The sequence below is a fragment of the Nelusetta ayraudi genome, unplaced genomic scaffold, assembly GCF_046127955.1.
Source record: "Nelusetta ayraudi isolate G7.1 ecotype Tasmania unplaced genomic scaffold, CSIRO-AGI_Nayr_v1 ptg000011l, whole genome shotgun sequence".
Classification (NCBI taxonomy): domain Eukaryota; kingdom Metazoa; phylum Chordata; class Actinopteri; order Tetraodontiformes; family Monacanthidae; genus Nelusetta; species Nelusetta ayraudi.
In genome coordinates this window covers 1,965,001-1,987,962 of record NW_027466061.1, presented here as the reverse complement: position 1 = coordinate 1,987,962, position 22,962 = coordinate 1,965,001, and the positions used below count along the sequence as shown (strand labels likewise).

Here is a 22,962-nt window from a genome sequence, read left to right as displayed (position 1 = left end):
GAAGAGAAAGCATAAAGGGGGGTGGGGGGGTGTGGAGGTGGAGGGAGGGGAGGGCGATTGTGGCATAATCATTTGAACAGAGGGCGCCGGAGGAGAGATGGATGGCGTGGACGCGACGGAGAGGAGAGAATGTCACGGATTAAGAGAGATGGATAATTAGAGGGAGGGGGAACAAAAGGGGAGGAGAAGAAGAGGAAGAAGCAGAAGAAGAAGAAGGAAAAGGAGCGGGATGGAAAGACAGAGACGGGGAGGGAGGGTGTGTGGAGAGAGAGGGAGAGGGAGAGAGAGAGAGAGAGAGAGAGAGAGAGAGAGTTGGAGAGAGAGAGAGAGAGAGTTGGAGAGAGATGGAGAGAAATGGAGAGAGAGATGGAGAGAGAGATGGAGAGAGAGCCCTCTGCAGTCTGAGAGAGAAAAGCCAATGATGTAATCCCCTCTCTCAGTGCCCCCCTCCCCTCCCTCCCCTCTCTCACCGCTGGTGTAGCGCTGCCTCTGTTCGTCACGAGCCTTCACACATTTGCGCGCACGCACGCACACAAACACACACACACACACACACACACACACACACACACACACACACACACACACACACACACATACACACACACACACACGCACATGCGTACGCACAAGCAGAGGCAGAGTCACACAGTCACCACGCGCGCAGCCATCAGGCGAGGCAGAGGGTGCTGGGGGAGTAAGTGGGGGGGTGAAGGGTGGGGAGGGGGGGGCGGGGCTTCCCTTAAGAACAAGCAACCAGTCGGTTTCAGTTCAAACCTCGTCGTCTTTAAGAGTCGCACGTCGTCCTCCTCACTTAAAAACGAAGACGAACCCCTTTATTGGGATTCACTTGAAAGCAGCCTGACCTCTCACCACCAGCAGCACCACCAGCAGCACCACCAGCAGCACCACCACCAGCAGCAACCCCTCACCCTCGACCTGCTCCATCCCCACGGGGAGAGCCAGGGAATGCGAAATGTCTGTCTGTCGCCTTGACTACTGGCCGTGTCACCGCCAGGACTTTGATCTCACGGCTCGGCCCGTCTCCACCTGTCTGCTCCTAAATAAGAGACAGCTGCTTTTTAGAAGGTGGCAAACCCCACCCACCCCCCACCCCGAGCGGCACGTCATCTCTCGGCGGCGCGGTGGAACTGATGGGCTGCGTTAGAGCTTTTATGGACGGGCAGAGCGAGAAGGTAGCCAATCAGAGAGCGGATGAGGGGAGGTGTCGGCGTGCATATAAATATAGATGGGGGGAAAAAATCATCAGGGGCGAATGGGAATGCAGTCAGAGCGGGGAAGGGGGGAAGGTGGGGGGGAAAGTAAACATATGTAAAACAGATTATGGAGCAAATGTAGGATTAGGTGTTTGAGTTGAGAAGCGGACTAGCGTTAGCCTGCAGCCTGCTGCAGTGTTCATTCATTCCGCAGGGCCCAGGACGGGCCCAGGCAATTTTACACCCAAATCGGACAGTTTCCGGACTTTGCGGCTCCGTGACAGCTTGTTAGGCTCGCCACCTCGGCCACAGATTGAAAACTTTGCCACTGCTTTTAAATAAAGTTTCAAAAACGCAGTTTGAAAAATCAAGTTCTGCCCTGAAATAGACGGGCACTCTTTCTGTGAGGATATTTACAATAAGTTTTAAGAGGAACAATAAAATAGAACAACATGCAGTTTATATATCTAACAAATTATTTTGGTAGAGAGACTTCTTTTCATTATTTCCACACTGTACTTTGAGATGGAAGGTTGGTATTTGAACTATGAAAAGACATTTGACTGTTTGACTAAGAACATGCCCTTCTGTTCGAGGACGTCTCATTCCAGACATTTCTCTATTTTAATAAGAGCGAGGCGTTCTACCTTCGAAAGTTAGCAAACGTTCCTCACAAAGGTGGGACGCACAATTAAATCACACCCTTGCCTTCCCCTGATGTCCTTTCCCTTCCATTAAGAGTATGATTATATAGGAATTTCAGCATGAATACACAACAGTTTGGACTTTGGTTTGATAACGCTTAATGCAACATGCAACACACATGGAAAACACACACAGATACTCACATTGCACTGTTAGATAGGCAGAGGCAGTCGGTGGCTGGCCCAGACTGTTGCTGGGGGCGCAAGTATATGTCCCAGCATCCTCTGGTTTGACTTGGGCAATGATCAGGGAACCATCAATGAGAATACTGACTCTGCGCTTCAGGTCACTGAAAAGACGAGAAAAAAACAAAACAAAAAACAAGGTAAGCCCAAGACCAGAACTTTCTGAGGTAATTCATTCATGGAACATTCTGTTCATTTGAGATAGATAGATAGATAGATAGATAGATAGATAGATAGATAGATAGATAGATAGATAGATAGATAATTACGTTAACTCTAAACTTTGTAATACACTTCCTGACCCATAATCATGTCTTGGCCCGCTGGCCCTTTAAATGTCAGTAAAAGGCGACCATTTACAACATTGGCCATAGTTGCTGTTTTAGTGTGTCTGGACTTTTATGGATAATTCTGAAGACAGGTAAGGATCAGAGCAACAATAATGAAAAAAAGAAAAAGACGCCAGCAGATACAATAAGATCCTGGTTCTCTAGGCAAGGACCCTATTGCTGCTTGTGGTGGGTGAAAACAAAGTTAATTTGAGGGTGGAGGGTGGAGGGGGGGTACTTCTCCAAATCACACAATCCTCTTGCAAAGACTATTATGACAGATAGATTATTTGGTATTATTTTAGACTACTCCATCAACTGGGGTAGATTCACTGGATTGATATTATTGCTTTATCTATCAAACATGATCTTTCCATAAATCAATTAGCATTTTCCAGCGATTCCCACCCCCTCCACTTCTGGGAGCGCTGTGTGAGAAGAGGAGGTGTGGGGTGCAAACTGGGTGAGGCCAAGAGGAGTTGATTCAGGGCAGGGAAGAGAACATCCTGTACACCACCTGCAGTACCTGTCCATGAAAATCCAAATTTGAAATTCTCCTTGCCATACTAGCATCTTGCCTCTCGATTTGGTTTGGATTTTTTTTTTTTTTTTTTCCGTATCCCGCAGCCTGGGGATGTGCCAGAGCACTCAAGGGGTTGCGCACCCCACATTTCACTATGAAAACTGATGTGGTGCACTGACTTATAAACCTGTCATTTGAAACTGTTGTGGGACCTATCATTTGAATTGTGAAGTGCTTTGAGTCCCTTGAAAATCCCTATATAAATCCAAGCCGTCAGACCGACTCCTGTGTCAGATTCACACAGTAGTCAAGGCAACATGTGTCACATTCGCAACTCATTCCTAATGAGTCTGTGAGATGGCCACCAGCCCCGGGGTGCTGTGTGAGTTATGGACAAGAAGCACCCCAACCCCTGAATAAACCCCACCATCTAGGAGTGATGCAACACATTTGTAAACCAATGTGGCTCAGCACGGTTTAGTTCGTTTTATTTTACACTGATTGACCCAACAAAAATGTTGGATTTTAAAGACATTCACTAATCAAAGGAAGCCTTTAAAAGAGCCTTGACGTGTGTTCCTACAAAGTCATTCCCTGGAATTTCACTACACACAGAAATTCCAGGGCTCACATCGGGCTCACAATGGAACGACTTGTTATGTGACAAAAAAACCTGAAAATGTGACAACATGATGTGAAAAGAGCTCAATTTGTGATTGCCTGAGCATTAAATGCGTCCGTGTTGCGTCCCTTTTTCTTATATACAAGTCGTGTGTTGTGTTTGACATTTTATGTGGGCTGTATGCAACATACAGACTCAATTAAGATTAGTGTGGACTGGCCGTGTACGCAGTGCCTATCTGAAGAGTGTGCTCAGAAAACGCTGCCGGCCCACATGCAGTGGAATCTTTTATTTGCTCCAGAGGCTTTGTGGACTTTGTGTTGTTGTTTTGCACGCAGTGGAATTTAGGTTTTAAAGGATGAATTGTCCTGAATTAATAGCCTTCGAAAAAAAATTCTGCATTTTTTCATTGGAAGCTGCAAAAGCATGAAAGGTTGCTTGACTGCTAAAGCTTGAAGACAAAGAATAAGTGGTTTTAGGCTCCATCTAAAATCGTTCCAATCTACCATCAATAGCGCCCCCTTCCTGCATTTCACGGTGTGAACTGGCTAATTATCCAACTTGGGACCACTACAAAGTGGCCATTCTACCACAAGGTCATCACAATCTACAAAATAATACTCACAGGGAGAAGGATGCTGGAGTTGTCTGGAGAAGCGCAGTTGTGTTCATGCACCCGATGATATGGCACTAATTTTACATTAAGTTAAACCTTAAACCTTAAATGATGGAAAGCATTTCCAGTTTGTTTATTATTTCTTTTGTTAAGCCAAAACATTCGCAAATATCTCAATGCAAAAAGGGCTAATGACTTTCAGGAGTGGTAATGAACATCCCAAAGTGGGGATTAATACCACAAAACCTTTCTGTAAAAATCTTAAAAGAAAAAAAAAAAACCTTCACAAAGGCATCTTTTATTAACGATTACATGCTTGGAACACTTGCGAAATTGAATTCATGCTACGTTAATTAATTCCACTACTACGGTGATGGGTTTTCTCTTTTGTCTTCTTTCCGATTCAGAGCTAAGAGTCAGTTCTAAATATCTCTTATGAAATAGATCTTATGAAACTTACGTCAAATAGGTAAAAGGGAGCTAAGGGCATTGTGTCCAGGCATAATTCAGTACTTTCTCAGTTCTCATGCAATGGCACTGCCAAATAAAATAAAAATAAGACCTCCCTTTTGTACACATACAATGTGAATATGCATGACAGCTAGTTTCAGCCCGGCCAACTCAGACGCCTTCAAAATATGTGCGGCGAAGCAAGTAGTGATGTAAGATGAAAGACTTTAACACGCATCATGAACTTAACTTAAATTCAAGCTTTTGTGGCTGAAAGGCACTGGATGGGGAAGCCGCATGGACAAGTGCACTTCAATCTCTCAAAACAGCGTCCAACTATGTGCACGAAGACACGCCGCAGCTCCGGGGAAAGAAGGGACAGGGTTGTATCTTATCTTTACTTCTTAAAGAAGACGTTGTCCTCCTCCAGAAACCAGGTGTAGGTGAGGTTGCGAGGGTAGGCCTCTGCCTGGCAGGTGAAGAAGGCGTCCTGTGAAATGTTCACTGTAATGTTCTCTGGTGGTGAGATAATGAATGGGGGACCTGTTGAAAAAAAACAAAACAGAGATGAATTTGGAATTTAGGTTGCTGAGATGATGAAACATTAAACTGTATAGAGGTCTATCGTACATGCAGAGTGAACACCGAGAGGGTGAATGTATTTTATTGATTATCAGAACCCACTATGTGACGCTTAGCCAGATGGATTTCCACCGTTGCATATATATCTAAATACCAGAATACTTCAACTGCACTAGGCTGTGACCATGTAGACAACAGCAACCAATAGAAGGTTGTATGGGAGTTAAATAAAACCTATTTGCTTAATTTGTCATTTAACTACATCATAGTCATGTTTTTTTATATTCTATTCCATTCCATTCCATTCCATTCTATTCTATCAGCATGTCTTATGTTTTTGTTTCTCATGATCAAATGTGGAAGTGACTTCAAAGTCCAATTATACTAATACAGAATTCATTATACAGAGGGGATAAGATAGAATTAATCAGTAGGTCAGGGAGCCTGCTGGGCGAGAATTGCAAGAAATGGAACAAATGTCAAAGAGATCTTCAGCTTCCTCCAATCAACTCAAGTACAAAAGGCTGCAGAATTTTGAGGGGGAAAACACCAATGCCCCAAAAGACTCATTGAAACGGGTTAAAAGAAGGCAGTCACCATACCCTGAGCATCTGGGTTATATGGGTGGCCAGTTAGATAAAAGAAGACAAATGTCTGTGGATCTCCTGCCAGAACTTTGGCTCCTTTAGACATTGAATCAGAGGATAAACCCCTTTCAGCAACAGAAGTTCCCTTCAATTACATTTATTATAAAATATTAAAAAGAAAAGTAACAAACCACAAACCATTTAGGTTCATGGTATATCAAGGACCAATCCAAAAACTTGATGTAACATAATTTTAACTAAGTGCACACACACACACACACACACACACACATAAACATTCACAGCCTGGTTGAGCCAGTGATGCAACCAAAAAGTGCCACAACCGTATGCTAGGACTGATCTCTGGTTCACATCCTGATCCTCCAGCATTTGCCATCTGCCAACCCCTTAGTGGCCCCTCCCCGATAAATGTGGTTTGGGTGGCTGTGTGTGCAAGCATGTGCCAACACGCCCTATTTGGAACCAGCTGAGTGCTAGATTTGCTGGCACTGTCGCGTCTTTGCTGATCTACAGCTCAATGGCTTTCCAGGAGGGTTTCTATTAATCGCCCCAGTAAATTATACAGCATAGGTCAAAAATTCTGCCGACTGGCTTACCACTGATGAAGGCGGAAACGCATGCACTGGACACATAGTGTTGGTATTTATCGGTATTGGTTATTGGTTTTTATCATTTGCAATTTATCTCAGAGCTCAAAAAGTTAGAGATGGAAGTTTGGATTGAAGCTATGTGAGCCTAATAAACACTAATGCCAGCTTGCTTGTGTAGAATTTACAGTAATATTGTCCAGCACAGTGGTGAAATAAATGTAGTTGTAACTTCTCAGTTTTCCCTCCGTTGTAAACTATTTCAAGAGTTCTAGCAAATGAAAAAGACTACATTGTGGGTTCAACATCACAACACAGTTATCAAAGGAAATGATTACAAATAATAACTTGAGATTTCCAGAAAACTAATCAGTTTTTTTCTAAAATAAATAACACAAAATAAATGGTGAGTTGAAAAAAACAAAGGAAATAAAACTATCAGGCTGTATGTTATGTATGATTTCTCTTCATTCTCTATACTGTCAATGCAAAAGGTTAAAGGTTAAAGTCCCACTGCAGCGGCGATCGATGAGGTCAGAGCCTGGACCTTGAACATACAATGAATGCAATGAACATTTCACGAAGCTTGTTATCTCAGGAAAACGGAGGGGGAAAATGTAACAACGCAGAGCTTAGGTCTCAGTTCGGATGGCGTCATGGCCACATGTACATCATGTACATTCATCTGAGGCTAACTTTATTAGATGACTTGTGGCCTTTGTAGGTGTCTGACTGGCCTGACAGAAGACTGCCTTAGTGAAAGAAAGAGAAGGACGAAAGAGTGAAAAGGCTTTGTGTGAAACGCTGCACTGCTCTTTGAGAATCTCAGTCGGGCCTTTTAGAACTCCCTCCATATGCCCTGCTCAATCTGGTACTTAATGTTCCTGTTGTGAAATATAGCTGTTTGTTGTCTAGTCACTGCTTCATGCACTATTTCAATTCCACTCTGCCACTTGATTCATTTACATATGGCAGCATGCCTGACAAATTCAGCAACTGATTGACCATGAAGCTGTGAAAGTTGAACATCAGTGGAAATGACAGCAATTTCTGAGTTATCAGGTTCTAAAGAAAGCAGAATCTTTAGAGTTTTAAATCTAAATGCCACATTTATGATTTTTTTTCATATATTTTCATATGAAAAAAAATGGTATATAATTCATGACAAAAACTCTACTGCATGGTTTTGAATGGCATTCAAAAGAAAGAAGATGCAGTATAAAATCTAATAATTCATACAATGATTCTTCGGATTTTTGTCCTCGGTGACTTGAGTACCTTCAACTGACAGGTGTAATGTATTAACAAGTTAAAAAGTAATTTATTCAGGCTGGCATTTTATACATGGCCATGGCTGGACTGCAGCTTATTGGTTTTCCACTTGTGTTTTAAGAATGTTTAACCCTTGTTTCTTATTTGTATTTTTATTCACAGTTTCGCTGTATTTTAACTGTTTTATTGGTAATTGCTTTTATTTGTTTAACTCTGGAAAGCACCTTGTGCACCGTTTGGCTGTTGGAAGGTGCTATATAAATAAAATTTGATTGATTGATTGAACAACTACAGTATCCATTCCTGAACCCTCAACACAAATAGGAGTAAATACAGTGTCATGCAGCCCGCCAAGCATTGAGCTGAAATCAAAGTGACCGTGTCAGAGTGCAGCAAAACTCGTTAAATCTTCAGACTTTGTTTCTATTATTATCTATTATTATATAGTAGCCAAACAGCTGCTGAAGGCATCACAGTGGACTTGTGTTCTGTTAAAAATCTGCTGCAATAATTTATAGTAGAGAAAAAGAAATGAAAAGTGAGGCGGTTGGGGCAGTGAGAAAGGGAGCAACTGGTTGGCCACCAGTGTCCGGAGGCAGTGCAGCAATTTCAGAAACGTGTCAGCAGTAAATGTTCTTGTACGTACCTTGCACTAGCAGCCTGGTGGTGTGGACGGCCTCCCCCTGGGGGCTCGAGGCTCGACATGTGTAGGCCCCGCGATCCTCGCGAGTGATAGATAGCACCGTCAAACTTCCATCAGACACCTTTGGAGCGCACAGACAGATTGATTATTCAATGCGGTTTATTTACCTCGTCAATCTTACAGAGAATTTCCAACAGAACTCGACTCGTCTCTTTACTCACTGAGACAACTTGTGGGTCATGTGTAAATACGGCAAATATGCAAAGAGAGGCTGACAGAAGTAAGCGAGTGAGGCTATTAGCGTACCTTATACTTGGCACTGCTAACCATGAGGCTGCCTTCACGCAGCCAACGGACCGACGGTCTGGGGTTGCCGAAGGCAGTGCAGGTCAAAGTGATACTGCCCCCTTCCTTGGCTTCAACGTATTGTGGAGGTGTATCAGTAAAAGTGGGCGGGGCTGCGGGGTCAGAAGACAGTTGAAAGTTTAGACACCAATCAGGACCTCACCAATCAGCACACACAACACATCTTCCCAGACAGTCACTGTGAAACATATACCATATATTACTATATATAATACCAGATACTCTGGAGCTACAGATGCATATTTTCACACATGCAACATGCAAATATGCAACTGTGGAAATTTAAATTAAAAAAAAAAATGCGTTCATTGAACACAGTGCAAATTTAAGAAATTTGTATTGACCCAATACATTGATGTACTAGTACATCCCAGTACTCAAAAGACTAAAGAGGGAACTGACTGCTATAAGAAACCACTTTATGTGGTTGTGAACGTGCATGAAATTGTCAAGGAAGAATATTCTACTTTTAATAATTAGATTTCATTTCCTTGTCAACCATTCGTGCATGACAGGGATGAAAGTGGGCAGATATTAATTTTTTTAAATAATATTTATATGAATGGGTTTTCATGGCACAGTTGCACGTAACCCAACACAGTGGACAGCAGAGTCACCTGATACACTTGCACCCATTGCACCCCTGCTTATCTTCAACCAAGTCCATTTACAAAAGTGACAAATTGTCAAACATTGCTGGTCCGCCTACAATGAGAGACACTTGAAGGGGAATGTGTCTCACATCAAAGTGACAAAACAAGAAAGGTCAGTTGTTGTGGCTGTTTTCATACCTAAATAAAATAAAAACTGTTCAAGTCCTGATGGAGGAAGCCATGGTTCATGCTTGAAAGGTTCAGAGATAAATCAATGAGGGACTGAAGCATAAATTAAAAAATATATATATTTTCATAGAAGGAAAAACTTGCTAACCTTCAAGAGCAGGTTCATTTAAATTCAAATCATTTTTGTTTAAAACTATAATCAGACTTCATTTTTATGCAAGAGAGGGAAAGCAAGAATTTATTAAATCACAAAACTGATGGGTTCACCGGTTGAAGACAAACTGTCTTCCGCTGCTTTAGTGGCTTGAGCCACTGATGCGGCAGGCGTGCTGCTTTGTGTGAAAACATTTTTTTCAAATCCCCTTTGGCTCAGAGTGCAGCCTTGCAGATTAGGCAGAGGGATGATCACACAAGACAACCAGCACATGGTGCCACCAAACACACACTGAAGCAGTGACTTTCAACTCCGCTGTTACACCCCTCCACCACTGCCACCCTGAAAATGTGACTAATGTGCAACAGAGCGCTATCATTCTCTTCAATTCAGTACAAACTCTTATCATAATTCCCATTTTAATATCCTGAATCTAATCACCTTAGAACCAAAATCTGATTTGCTTGCATGTTTTATCCCATGACCTCTGAATTGGTAGCATATCCCTACTTCCATAAGCAAGCAATAGTGCCCACTCCACCCCACACGTTCTGCCATGCGGTAAAGAAAACACTTCAACCACATGCTTTTAAGCTATCAGAATCAGAATCAGAAATACTTTATTAATCCTGAGGGGAATTCTATTCGTAACTCCGTGCTCCGTTCAACCAACACCACTCTGTACACAGAGCAAATAAAATAGAGGCATGCAATAACTGCAAATCTCGCAGTGTGAAAAACAATCAGTCGACTATAAAATAGGTGGGAGTGAATGTATGTTGTGAACAGTGGTTTCACACTGAGGAGTTGTACAGTTTCATTGCCACAGGAAGGAGTCTTTCAATCCTTCACACAAAGAAAGACCACCTTCTGCAAATGTAGTCTCTTCAGAATATTTTGTTGTCCATCGACTGATTATGGAAAATATATATCTGTTGGGACACTTTTATATAATTTCATTCATCTGGAGGAACAGATGCGTAGTTGTACAGACTGCTGAATCATGACACCAGCAAGGTTCCATTGCAATCAAAGAGTCATAATATGTTTTGGTAGTTCTTAGCACTGGGAACTGTAGTGTTTTAAATGAAGTGAGAAATAGTTTCACAAAGTTAACACAGATTTGAGCGGGTGTACCACTGCAGTATTATGAGTTTTAATTTGAAAGTAAATCAGACACTTTATGTTACTGTGTCCTTCATATTGTAAATGTAAAAAGACGTTGCGAGCCAGATTTGGTCTACAGAGTTTGAGTTTGAAACATGAGTTTGGAGATTTGGGGAGAATTGGACGAATGCAAAGCAACACTTGAAACACTAAAATCACAACGTCTCTACATTTTTATGGTGGTTTTGTTGCTATGTTAAATATACATTAAGACTGAATGTTAAGATCAAAATGAACACTTTGCTGGATCAACTGATTGGAGTTTTAGGTGTTCAGAGTTTCGCGTGTTATTAAATGCTCTGATCCTCTGTATCACAGCCGGAGGTCACATGAATTAACCTTGATTGTTTGTTATGAACTCAGGATTATTCCTGTTATTGTTCAGAAAGCAGCTTAAGAAAAATGCCCTTGTGCCAAAGCTGGATGTTAGGAGAGCAAAAAGCATAAAATGCCAGAATTCCCTTTGGCCATGTTGCAGTGTTGGGATGGGGGGTGAGGGTAAGGGGGGGGGGGGGGCACTCAATGTGAGTTGAGCTGAGGTGTGACTGACTGAGCGCCACTGAAGCTTTGCTGGCGCAGTAGGAGCGATTTTCCACCGCACAGCATGGTGACAGCTCCTTCCATGTCATCACAGTCAAGTCTCACATCAGGCAACCTAAGAACAGGCCATGTATGATAAGAGCAACTCCTGTAAGTCTTTTCTATAAAACCATGTACCAATATATCATAAATACACGGTGATTGAATTTTACCGACACTATTTTTTTTAGCTAGAAATATGGAATCTTAGCGAATCATGGTTACAATGTCGCTTTATATTGTGATGATGTGGACATGCTTGTGGAAGTTTTCAGGTTTGTTGGCTGCATATGGACCTTTACAAACAGCCAATGGGAGGAAACAGAAAAATACAAAAACGCTGTCATATAGGGGAAAGAAAGACCTTGTAAAGTATTTAGCTTGAGAAAGAGGCTGCAGGCACTGCAGAGTTCTGCAGCAGGGAAACAGGAGTGGAGAACACAGGGCTGTGCTGGAGCTATTTTAGGAGCAGCAGTATAAGACTAACCCTGGGAGAAATGATCCTTGGTCCTTTGGCATCACCTAATGCTGGACTGGGGCCTTGGTAGAAGAGGTGGAGCAACAAAAACAGTGGGGGTTGAAATTATTTAAGAAGGTACGGACACTCAAGTTGGAGTGTTCGTTCCTGTGAAGACCTCAATAAGCAGGAATTTTAAAATCTCCGGACTTTTGCACGTGGTGTGTCATCGGTAATTGGCTGTAATGTCTGGAGTCTTTGGCTTTGCTCTACCTTTCAAAATAATATTTGAACTTTAATATAGATACTTGTAGTGTGACAGTGACATATTGGTTGTGTTTGCTCTCAATTTCTATCAAAAAGAGAGATTAGCCTCTTTTGCTTGGCTAGCTCCTTAACCAAGTCACAGAAAGACTACAAAGGAGATAAAAGTTCACAGGAATTAAGCAAAGGTGTCAATTTCTAGGAAGAAAAAAAAAGCAACCGCTTAGTGTGGCACTCATCCCCAATCTATATGCATCTCACCCTGAATCTATATGCATCCTTTCCTCACTGGCAACACGGCTGAGAGCTAAAGTGCACAGAGTAATCACTGACAGCCACTGATGTTTGACAATGATAGGGAGAGGTGGATTGCAAATGGAGGATCTAAAAATAGAAACAGTGCTGGAGCTCCGTGCGGCATTTGAATGGAGCAGCACCCTGAACCTCCAGCATTCTTTCGCTGCAGAATCTGAACACGGGAGCAACCATATGGTGGCGGAAAAGTTGCTAAAGCGTTTGACACACTAACACACACACACACACACACACATATGCGAGCTCGATGGAAGCCACAGGTACAGCGTTACACATACACAAAGTTCAGGCTGGTTGCATAATATGCAGTCTGTTTGCGCTGCATTATTCCCCGCAATGACATAACTTTGAGTGTGGATGCGAGGCTTTGAGTGCATCATCTGTTGGTGGTCCCATTGGACACCATATGTCCCAGAGAGGCAATGGAAAGAACAATTCCTATTTCTTCATGACGAATGTTGGTTTGTCTTCATTAAATGAAGCAATTTTTTTCTTGCTTTATTGTTATGGTAAAAAAATGTACAAGGATGTTCAAATAATTTACAGAGGAGCTGCGATATTTATTCTAAAGAAATTTTTTAAAATAATATTAAATGGATGAAAAAAATCACTTTTTAACTACACTGAGATCAACATGAAAACAAAATTAAAAGGGGAAAGACTCTAAGGTTAATTTCAATATTCTGAATTACTTCAACTTAACAAGACAACTAGCTTTTCTTGTGAATAATTATAATGCTTTATTTATGTCTTAATATCCTGGACCAAAGATATTTAGAAGGTAAACCATACATTGAAATGTGCTTACTCTCAGAGTATTTAACATGGTCATTTTAAAGCTGTGTAGTACAATATGCTTAATTGGTGTTTTTTTTTTGTTTTTTTTTTACTTTTTCAAGAAAAAAGATAATTGAGAAGAATTATTTGTGTGTCATATATAGAGCTCTGACACATTTATTTAAAATGTTCAGAATCAATGAGTTTTAAGCAAGTAAGAGAAGTGCAAATACAAGACTGACAGAGGAGAAGGTATATGAGTGGCGTAAATAGAAGTGAAAATTTGAATGCGTGACAGATTTTCACTTTCACACAATTTGTTTTTTTCCCAGTAATACATGCCTCACATAGCGGTGGCCAAGTGTTTCGGCCCACTAAACACAAATACCAGGAGTCACTGTGAGGGAGTTCTCCTCCCCTGCAAAAAGATCTTTTCATAGGCTGAGGCAGACTTAGCCTTCAACACAGGGCTCTCCCAGGGTTCTGCTTTAATCCCCTGATCCTGGCTGTGTTTACACTAACAGCATCTCCCGCTACAGTGAAGGAATATCTCATGTATTTTAAGAATACATGCCATTTATTTGTGGCATGGCATTCGTGCCATAACTCAATGCACGCCGGCAGCAGGCCCAGGTTGTTCTCTGTCTGTTCTCTGTCTGTCCGTCTGTCCGTCCAGCTAAGCTGTGAATCATTCAGTCAATAGGAAGCCTCTGCCAAAAGAGAAAAGCTTTGTTTCTTTTCAATTGAAATATTCATTCAAAGGGAAGGGACAAATTAATGAAGAGATGCCGATGACTACAGCCACCGCAGAACATCACAATTACACCATTGACCCCCCAATTGGTTGACATAGGTCAGCTCACGCGCTGGGCTATTTTTACATCAGATTAGCCATGTTCAGTCTCCAACCACTCTCTCTTGCCTAAAGGAAGTGAGAAAACATTTGAGATGTTGTAACGACAGATCAGTCACTACCCACGATGTCTGCTCCAACCAAAAACGCCATGTTTAATCTTTACACCGTAAACAGCTCCTCCTTCTGGATGTTCTTTTTGGAATTCATACTACATGGGAATGAAAAGAATTGCAGGTCTGTGTAAACACAAGGGAGCTGTAGAGAGCAACGGCGCTGCTTCCTTTTTTTTCCACCACCCTCTGAATGCCAACTCTGTTTTGTTTTTTTTAAGTGCATACTTTGCAAAAGACACTGACAACACAAAGACAGCGCAAATTAGTTTGCCCTCCTTGAAATATTTTGCTGACAAAATCTGAAAAACACTGCTGTAAAAACACACCTGAGAAGAGTCATCGCCATTCCATCTGTGAATGCTAGTTTTGCATCAAGCAAGTCCATGTGATTTATGCTGAGACATTTCAATACTGCTGCTGCACTGGAACGAATAAACAGCTTTAATGTATGATGTGATATGGAATGTGCATCAACGTTAAGCCTCGCCTCACCTCTGCCATTTCTACGCCTGCCAATGCATGTGTGGATGTTGTGTAGATGTGTAGCATCAACAGTTTATTAGGCTTTACACCGATCATATCGGCTGTATCGGATCGGCCGATATTTGGCATTTTTTGAAATGTTCGTGATCGGGCGTCGTGTCATAAATCACCGATCCGATCAATGACGTCATGGTCGTGTTGAAACTTTTTTAATCTGTCTCATTTACTCCGAAGTAGTTTCACAGCATCGACATGTTTATTTGTTTGTATCCGAGAGCTAATGATTCATGATTTGAAAAACTTCATTTTCGTCTTCATGCCTCTTCCTGTTTTGAGTACTGTCGCTATGTGACGGACAATAAAGTTTCTTTGAATCTTCACGACAGCAACGTCCATGGGCGACACAAACAAACGTGTCGGAGGTGTGGAAGTTTTTCAAAGTGAGAGAAACAGACATGGCACAAGCCATCTGCAATATATGCAACACTACAGTACCTCGCGGGGGAGCGTCGGCAAAAAATCCCAACACCACAAATTTAATCAGGCACTTGGAAAAGATACACACGGAGGAGCACGTCGAGTTCAAAGAAAAAGAAAAGCAAACTCCGAAACGGATGCTAAAGCAAACAACTTTATTGATACTCAGGAAACAGCACATAAGTATATAAGTACATAAACAAGTAATTTAAATATTGCTCCTCACGTGATCGGATCGGTGATCGGTTATCGGTTTATTTAAACTCACTGATCGGTGATCGGCACAAAAATCGTGATCGTGCAAAGCCTACAGTTTATGGAAATGTTATTCAGCTCAATCAATTCAGTTCAGTTCAAGTGCATTGGAATAGTGTCAAATCAGAACAAACGTTATTGGGGGGCACTCCAGATGTAGAGGAGGCCTGTAACACGTTCTTACCACCAGGAGAAGGCAAACCGTGTGCTGTGCAAAACACACTCCTCAACAGTGAGACTGTTGCCATGTGCCAGCAAGACATCACAGAGTGGAGTGAAAGACGCAGCAGAGAAAACGGCTGACTTCTTAGGACACTTGTGGGATAACAAAGTCAAACAGAATGCAAGCAACGCTGATGAAAACTGAGCTAATGCGCCATGACCAATAGGATACAGGACTGCCACTGGTGTGTCTGTTACCACAGCAACCAGCGCCGTGTCTGACGACGTGTCTCGTCAAAACTACTTGAGCTGCCAAGTGAAGACAACAGTATTCTCGCTTGTGGGGAAAGTCCCACGAGTGTTTGCACACGTTTGGTTTTCTTCCACTCAGGGTGATTGCCAGGTTCTCCCTTCAGAGTACTGTAAGAAAACTGTGTCCTAAAATGGAAACTAAACCTGCTCAGAACCCCAGCGTGCAAAAATCTCACATTCAGACTTCGAGGTGAGGAGCCGCTCTCCAAGTGGCAGCGAGTGCCATGTGTCATGCAGGCGGCGGCGTACTCACCATTCACAGTTAGATGCACCCAGCTGCCATTGTGAAAGGTGTCGTACTGCTGCTCCAGCATCAGCACCTTGCACTCATACCAGCCCTGGTCGTCGGAGCGTATGTTCTCTATCCGGAGGGAGGACTTGCCATGTAGACTGGCCCGGCCTGGTGAGGCAGAGTCAAGGTGTCAGAAGGGATTGTAACAGAAGAAAAAAAATACATAGACGGATAAATGCTTAAATACCTGGAAAGACCATATGGTTCAGTTTGGCATTTACCACCACGTGACCTGTGAAGATTCCAGGAGCAAAGTCTCCAATCTACAGAGTCAACGAGGCGCTGCTAAAAGCGCAACCATCACCAAAGCAGGATAATGAGCGACAAGATGTATAGCCACAGAGAAATCTGTCACCGAAGCTTGACAGAGGCTGAAGCGTCTCTATGTCCGCGTGTGTGCGGTGGCCTATTTTGGAGATGCACCCAGGCAAGGGCAGGTCATTGCATCCTTTGAGGAGAAGGAAGTGGCCAACATGACAACAAAGGAGCCTGAGGGTCACATAGGAGTCACAGGCCGTCAGAACAGATATAAGCGGTTGCCTTGGTGAGCGGTGAGTCGGGTTACGTTTTACTTTTACAGATGAAAAGCTTGGAGGGAATGGGGATTGATGACGGCGCTCTGGGCAATCTGGCAACCGGATCACAACAGATGGCAATTGGCAATAAAGGGTACGCAAAGGGCTCGCAGGACGGCTCAAACATCAGAATTATCAAAGCTTGGCTGTTCCTCATTAATCCTCACATTCAAACCCATCCTGCCCACATTGTGGGATTTCATCCTGATGCATTTGTTGTTTGGATTTTTCAATTCCCGCTACGCAGGGATGCACCAGGTGAATATACTGAGCAACATTAGCAGCAGTGAAAATGCAGCAAAATGGTGTTTATGGCCTATTTTTCAAGGTAAGTTGAGGTCACGCACTTCAGACACTGACAAAGTGAGACTCAGAACGTTGAAGATAAAGTTGTAGTCAGACTGCCGCAGTCTCTCTGCCAATCGGTTTGCCCTCATTAAAAAATGTTGCTGACAAAATACTCGAAACATTCAAAACAAATTGTGACGCTCTTTCATCAGTGCACTCATGAGGACTTTTCACAACTTCAGTCATGCAAAAAATATGGAGAACAAAAGTCTTGGATTGCTTTAAAAATGAGCTTTGAAAGGGAACAAATGAATTGTTGGAAGAATTACTACAAAAGGAAAATTAAACGAAGCATTTTTCTCAGTGTCAGACAGAGACAGACACATTGGACTAATTGTCTAATCTAAGTTGTCCATTGGTGTGAAAGTGGGGATTCATGTTTGCCTTTCAATGATCCTGTGACGGAGAAGACATCGGAAACATTGAAAAAATATGAAGCAAAACACAAGTGGCATGTTTCCATTAAGTGATTTGCTGCAAATGACGGCTTTGTAAAGAGAAGTAATGCCATTGAATAACTATGATGCTGGAATCAAAAGCACGAGAACAATGAGAGGATTCTAACACTGTCAATTTGGGCAAGTTGTAATTACTTTTGTTGGGCATAGGCCACGAGGAGAGCTGAAATGCTCTTAGGCCAAGACAAAGAAAATTTAATGCACTTCAGATATGGCATTACAAACACAATGCTTTAAAAGACATTAGTCAATCCTATCCAAATAGATTTAGAAAGCACTTATTTAAACCACATAGTTAACTGGGCAAAAATTAGCATTAAAGCACTTAAAGAACATAAAAGAGATTAAACCAAGAAAAAAAGGAGAAAAGACAATAAATGTTTTTAAATTATTATTATTTTTTAAATAAAGATTTTCAACGGTGATTTAAACAGGTAGAATGGACCTGCCTCATGTGGTAGAGCATCCATGCTGTGAAGTTTGAAAAGCGACAGCTGTACGAGTCAAATCAATTCTGAACTTCAATCTTGTCAGAGACCAAAGCCCTCCTGGAATCAAGTGTGAATTTTGAACTTAATTCTGATGTGCAGAGGGAGGATGGAGAAGTAAGAGGAGTGTGGTTCTGGTGAGTAGCAGCGTGATAAAAACGCATGATGAGGAGAAACACCTGGCCGATCCCAACATCACCAGCAGTTATCCAGATAAACTGTTTGTACTACCTTACTAAACGGGTGTCAAGGGCCGAATGGTCAACTGTCAAGTCTTACATGTACAATGTCAAACCATCATTCTTTCAGTTCCTCTTCTAAAAATAAAAACAGAAATTAAACAATGAAGTTGATAATTATTTGAATGGATGGATGGAGTATAAGTAGAGTTATATCTATGCGTTTGGAGAATCACTACTGGCAGTATTACGGTAGTTGAAAATAAGTCAAGTCACAAAATAGTAATAACTGTTGACAGTCATATTATCGCTCTTTACTGCTACATTCCTAGTGTCCCAAAGTATTAACTGTACGAGGAGCCCCAGCTTCCGAAGGTTCACCATGTGCCAAACCGACTTCCAGCGCTCATCGGCAAGCCAGTGCTTTTTTCCCAGTGTCTGTTCAAAATCAAGCAGTTTTTCCTCGAGAAGATCCAGTGATGTTTGGAAATTGTCTCCTGTCGGAGGTTGACATTTTCACTGACAAGTGGCAGACAGCACAAGTATGAAAAATGTTCAGTGACAGTGACAAGTGGTAAGCCAAGCACACACACACACACACACACACATACACACACACACACACACACACACTTACAGCGTCTCACAGACAGTTGTCTCTTAAATAAAGTCACATGTACGAGCATACTTTCCCAAGGCTCCGCATTCTGAAAAATTCTTAAAATATGGCGTTAACGTGACAGACGCTACGGCAACATTTTCCCTTCCACATGAGCCAGCATGTTGAGATGATTACATCAGAGGTCATGACAAAGGTACCTGCATTCCTTCGCCCATTTTTCCTCCAGCAAAAACTGCCATTGTGCCCAGGAGATGGACAAGATGGAAGGAAAAAAATCTTGCCTTGCGTTTTCTTAGCATTTAGTTTTTTTAATAGCACGTGTTCTCCTCCACATGGTCAACTATGGACGAGTACAATGAAAGGAGATGGCAAGCTGAGGAAGACTTGCCGCCGTTACGGCAAGGATAAAGTGCTGTTTCCATGGCAATGACTTATTCAGAATATGACCTTAGCCAGGGTAACACGCAAGTATTGCTGTGCGTATAATATCTATTGTCCAGATCAAAAGGGTTTAATTTAGCTGCACAGTTCTCGTTTTAGGTTAGAATATGTACAGTGGCCCCTGCACCGGCAATTACCACATGTAATGCAGTTTTACACTGCAAAGTGAAAACAAAAATGAAGCTTGTGGTAATTCAAATGAAGATCAACACGACTTCATTGGTATGTGCCAATGCCATGAATGCAAAACAAATTTTCGTATGGCTGTAAGTGAAAGCTTACAAAAGTAATTCTAATAGAAACTACTAAAGGCAATTACAGAATGGCTGATTGTCATGTGTTTGAGGAAAATGCAGCAGTGCAATAAGTGCTTCAATCTGCAATGACTGCAAACCTAAACTGTGTAACACCTCCAAGAGCAACTGATAGTTTTTGGTGATGTATAGCCAGACCATCTCCTAAACCTTTGTGTCGTCTCGAAGTTCGGCTCTCAGTCATTCCATCAGTAACAATCATACTCCAAAGTATTTATTTGTTGTTAACATAACACAGTCACAAACGAGGGGAGGGATGAAGCGTTTCCAGGCTCTATTTGAAAGATTATCCTTGAAAGAGTACCTGGTGTTACGCCTTGTAATTGATGAGACAAACCAGAACCGACTCTGTCAGGACAAGTGAAGATTTAACAGCTCACAACAACATGTAAATATGCCACCTCTATTTTGGTTGGGTATAACACTTGGTAGTTAGAGGGCCACGCGCGTGATCAAAGAGAATGCTTTGTATATTGACAGAGTGTGAAGTAAACAGGTGCATCTCTCGGTGGTTCAAAAGCTCTTCCAAAAACAGCTACCGTGGTTTGGATACAGGCATCTCCAGAGCAGCTCGACATCTCAGCAAACAGCAATAATATAATCACACCGCCACGCAAGGTACAGTCACACCTTAAACACACTTCACTAAGGTTCTTCAATACATGAAGGGCAACATTTCTGTGTATTGAAAGTTAAGCACAAACAAGGTGGGACAAATGCAGAGAATCAATTTTCTGTGGGTGAGATCACTAAGTTACCGGTACTCATTATCATTGTAAAAAGGGCAGTTACTTACGGTAATATGATTTATTATCAGAGGAAATCCGTCATGATTCTACACATCCAATAAACAAGTTATAGTTTAATAGTAAGTGGTACATTCTGTTCTAAAAATGGCAACACATCATGCTTTACTTTCTTTTCTTTCTTAACACTTTTCACTTTTTATGATGGCAATGGTTTCTGCAATCAAATACAATTCATTCATTAACTCGGTACAATTACTGTCAAACCATCCTCCACCAACGTCCACAATATCAATAACTTAACAATATTCTTAAGGTTTTTATTTTATTTTGTATATGTTCTTTTGGTCCTACAATTATGATTACAGACCTGTTCATCAGTTTGTGTTTATTGTAACCATTGTACAATGTACTGACTTTTCAGATTAGAATACAACCACATACAATTTTATCCCATTAATTCTATGTCTAGGCAGAGTTTAGCAGAGTTCATTTTCACTTTTAAGAACATGGCACTTCATTAACAACTATTCTTAATCAGCTCTGACCAGGATTTGTTGCTTTATCTCATTGCCTCCAACATTTCAATACTTCACCAAAGCCAACACAAAACATCCTGACGCACTCAGAGAGGCTTCACCCCGAAGGTTTACTGAAGTGTATTTGAATTAAAATGTTCTGAATTCACTTAGTAATAACATCCACTAATGGCTTTGCTGCTAGTCTTTCCATTTTTCTTGTTTCCTCTGACACAGTACAGCCTGGAAGTCCAGGTCCACTGCAGTTAGCAGTCATCATTACAGCGAATAAGCACATAAGCGCTTGTCCAAGACTGACTTGCTGCTTAAGGCACGTTGAGAAGCAAGAGTGAAATACAGTCAAGCCACTTTTAATCCCCAGGAGTTTGACAGCATTATAAAGTATAAGGAAGTATCATGTGCGGATCCCCTCACAAGTCTCCTGCAAGCAATTTAGCAGTGCAGTGCAAGTGTGGAAAAAAGACATAGAAGGAATGAGCAGACATGATAATTTGATGACTTAGTCACACTTTCCATAAATACCACTATTAGCATTTAATGCAGTGCAGCGCAATGTAAAACATTGTCTGAATTAGGGAATTAAAAACACTTTCAAAAGCAGGAGAGGTGGATGACAGAGATCTCCCTCACTGGGAGTTCCCCCAACTCACAACACTAAAGGTAGTTTGGGGTTTTTTTGTCACACAAAATATTACTTATACTTTGGGACAAGGTGTTAGACAGCACCAACTGACCTGTATTTATGAAGAAGGAAGATTGCATGACTATTGAAATTGCCCTGTTAGTGATGGACTATTTTTGGGCCAAAGAACAAAAGGGCCCAAACAGTAAAGAAAGAGTAAATAAAGTGTTTTACTTTATCATTAAAACTATCCTGTTTCAAACAGGAGCAGAAGTCTTGAGGCTACAAAACCAGGATTCAGTCAAACATTTTTTATTGAAATAATTATGACATGAGTCCAGCTGTTGGTGCAATCTGTCCAGTCAGTCAACAGACACCCACTTCTTGTGCGTGAACACCTGAACACCTGGCACTGTCACAGCCCTGCTCCACATATGACTGGCATTAACTATGATACCATGAGAGGACCAGCCTCAGGTTGACATTTCTAACAGTGTATCAGGCTGACCTCTACTACTGATTTGAAGTAGCTGCCAAAGACTGTTGCCTTCTTACCTGCATATTCCGGGTCCACATGAGGAGGGTAGAAGCGAAAGTTGATAAAAAATGGGATGGGCATTCCATACTTGAACCACTCCACCACATAGGGCTGGCCGTTCAGGGGACGGGACACGTCGCATCCCAGGATGACGTTCTCTCCTGCACGTGCTGTCACAAATTGGGGCTCCTCTCGCACTCCGTGGGCACCTGAGAGCAACACAATCAAAGCACGGTGAGCTCAACGGTCACAGGTCATCTGCAACATCTGCAACATCTGCAACATCTGCTGCAGGCTCCTGCAGGGCCATGCAGAAGTGTTTGGTGCAGCATAGTTATGAGTGCCTGTGATGTAACACACTTAAAGGGGACTTAAGGCTGGAATCAAATCAGCCTTAATAACACAGTTTGACACTGTGTCTCACCAGTTCAGTAACCACTAATTATTGACCAAGAAATGTTTGACTACACTGAGATCTTAAGACAGTTAAGTGTGTTCTACTCATTGTTATAAATTGAATGGACCACCTCATACTGTAACTTTGTAAAGGACAAGCAGATTTTTGAGGATGCTATTATGGCCGCCACACGTTCACATTTACCAATGTCATGATATTAACCACGCCCACATTTTATTTAGCGTCAGGCCCAGGACCAATCCTCTTTCAAGCTGACCGCAGTCCAAAAGTTAGTGTTTCAAACCGCACCAGCAGGTGGGTCTGGCTCCCGAGAGTGATTCCACTGTACAAAATATGGCTGCAACCACATAAGAATATATACACTCAGAATTTACACATGCTGTACATCTATCATCAATTTTAACAATGTTTTAAACCATCAGAGTTGTTTAACTGATGGTATATTTGATTTGATATCTGTTGTTTCAAACACACAGGAAATAAATGAAAACAAGTCATACTTTTACAACAGAGAAGAAAACAAT

The 22,962-nt window shown here is 41.9% G+C and overlaps 1 protein-coding gene across 7 annotated transcripts in view; it reads right to left on the bottom strand.

Moving 5' to 3' along the window:
- igsf9bb (immunoglobulin superfamily, member 9Bb) overlaps nucleotides 1-22,962 on the bottom strand; it is a 60,804-nt gene that overhangs the window by 22,319 nt on the left and 15,523 nt on the right. For all 7 annotated transcript variants that reach the window (XM_076019978.1, XM_076019983.1, XM_076019980.1 and 4 more), the window contains exons 2-7: nucleotides 22,038-22,229; nucleotides 16,112-16,258; nucleotides 8,646-8,797; nucleotides 8,343-8,460; nucleotides 5,049-5,190; nucleotides 2,066-2,211 (exon numbers count right to left, since the gene is read on the bottom strand). In XM_076019978.1, coding sequence (XP_075876093.1) covers nucleotides 2,066-2,211; nucleotides 5,049-5,190; nucleotides 8,343-8,460; nucleotides 8,646-8,797; nucleotides 16,112-16,258; nucleotides 22,038-22,229 — 897 coding nt within the window. The remainder of the gene's footprint in view (nucleotides 1-2,065; nucleotides 2,212-5,048; nucleotides 5,191-8,342; nucleotides 8,461-8,645; nucleotides 8,798-16,111; nucleotides 16,259-22,037; nucleotides 22,230-22,962) is intronic.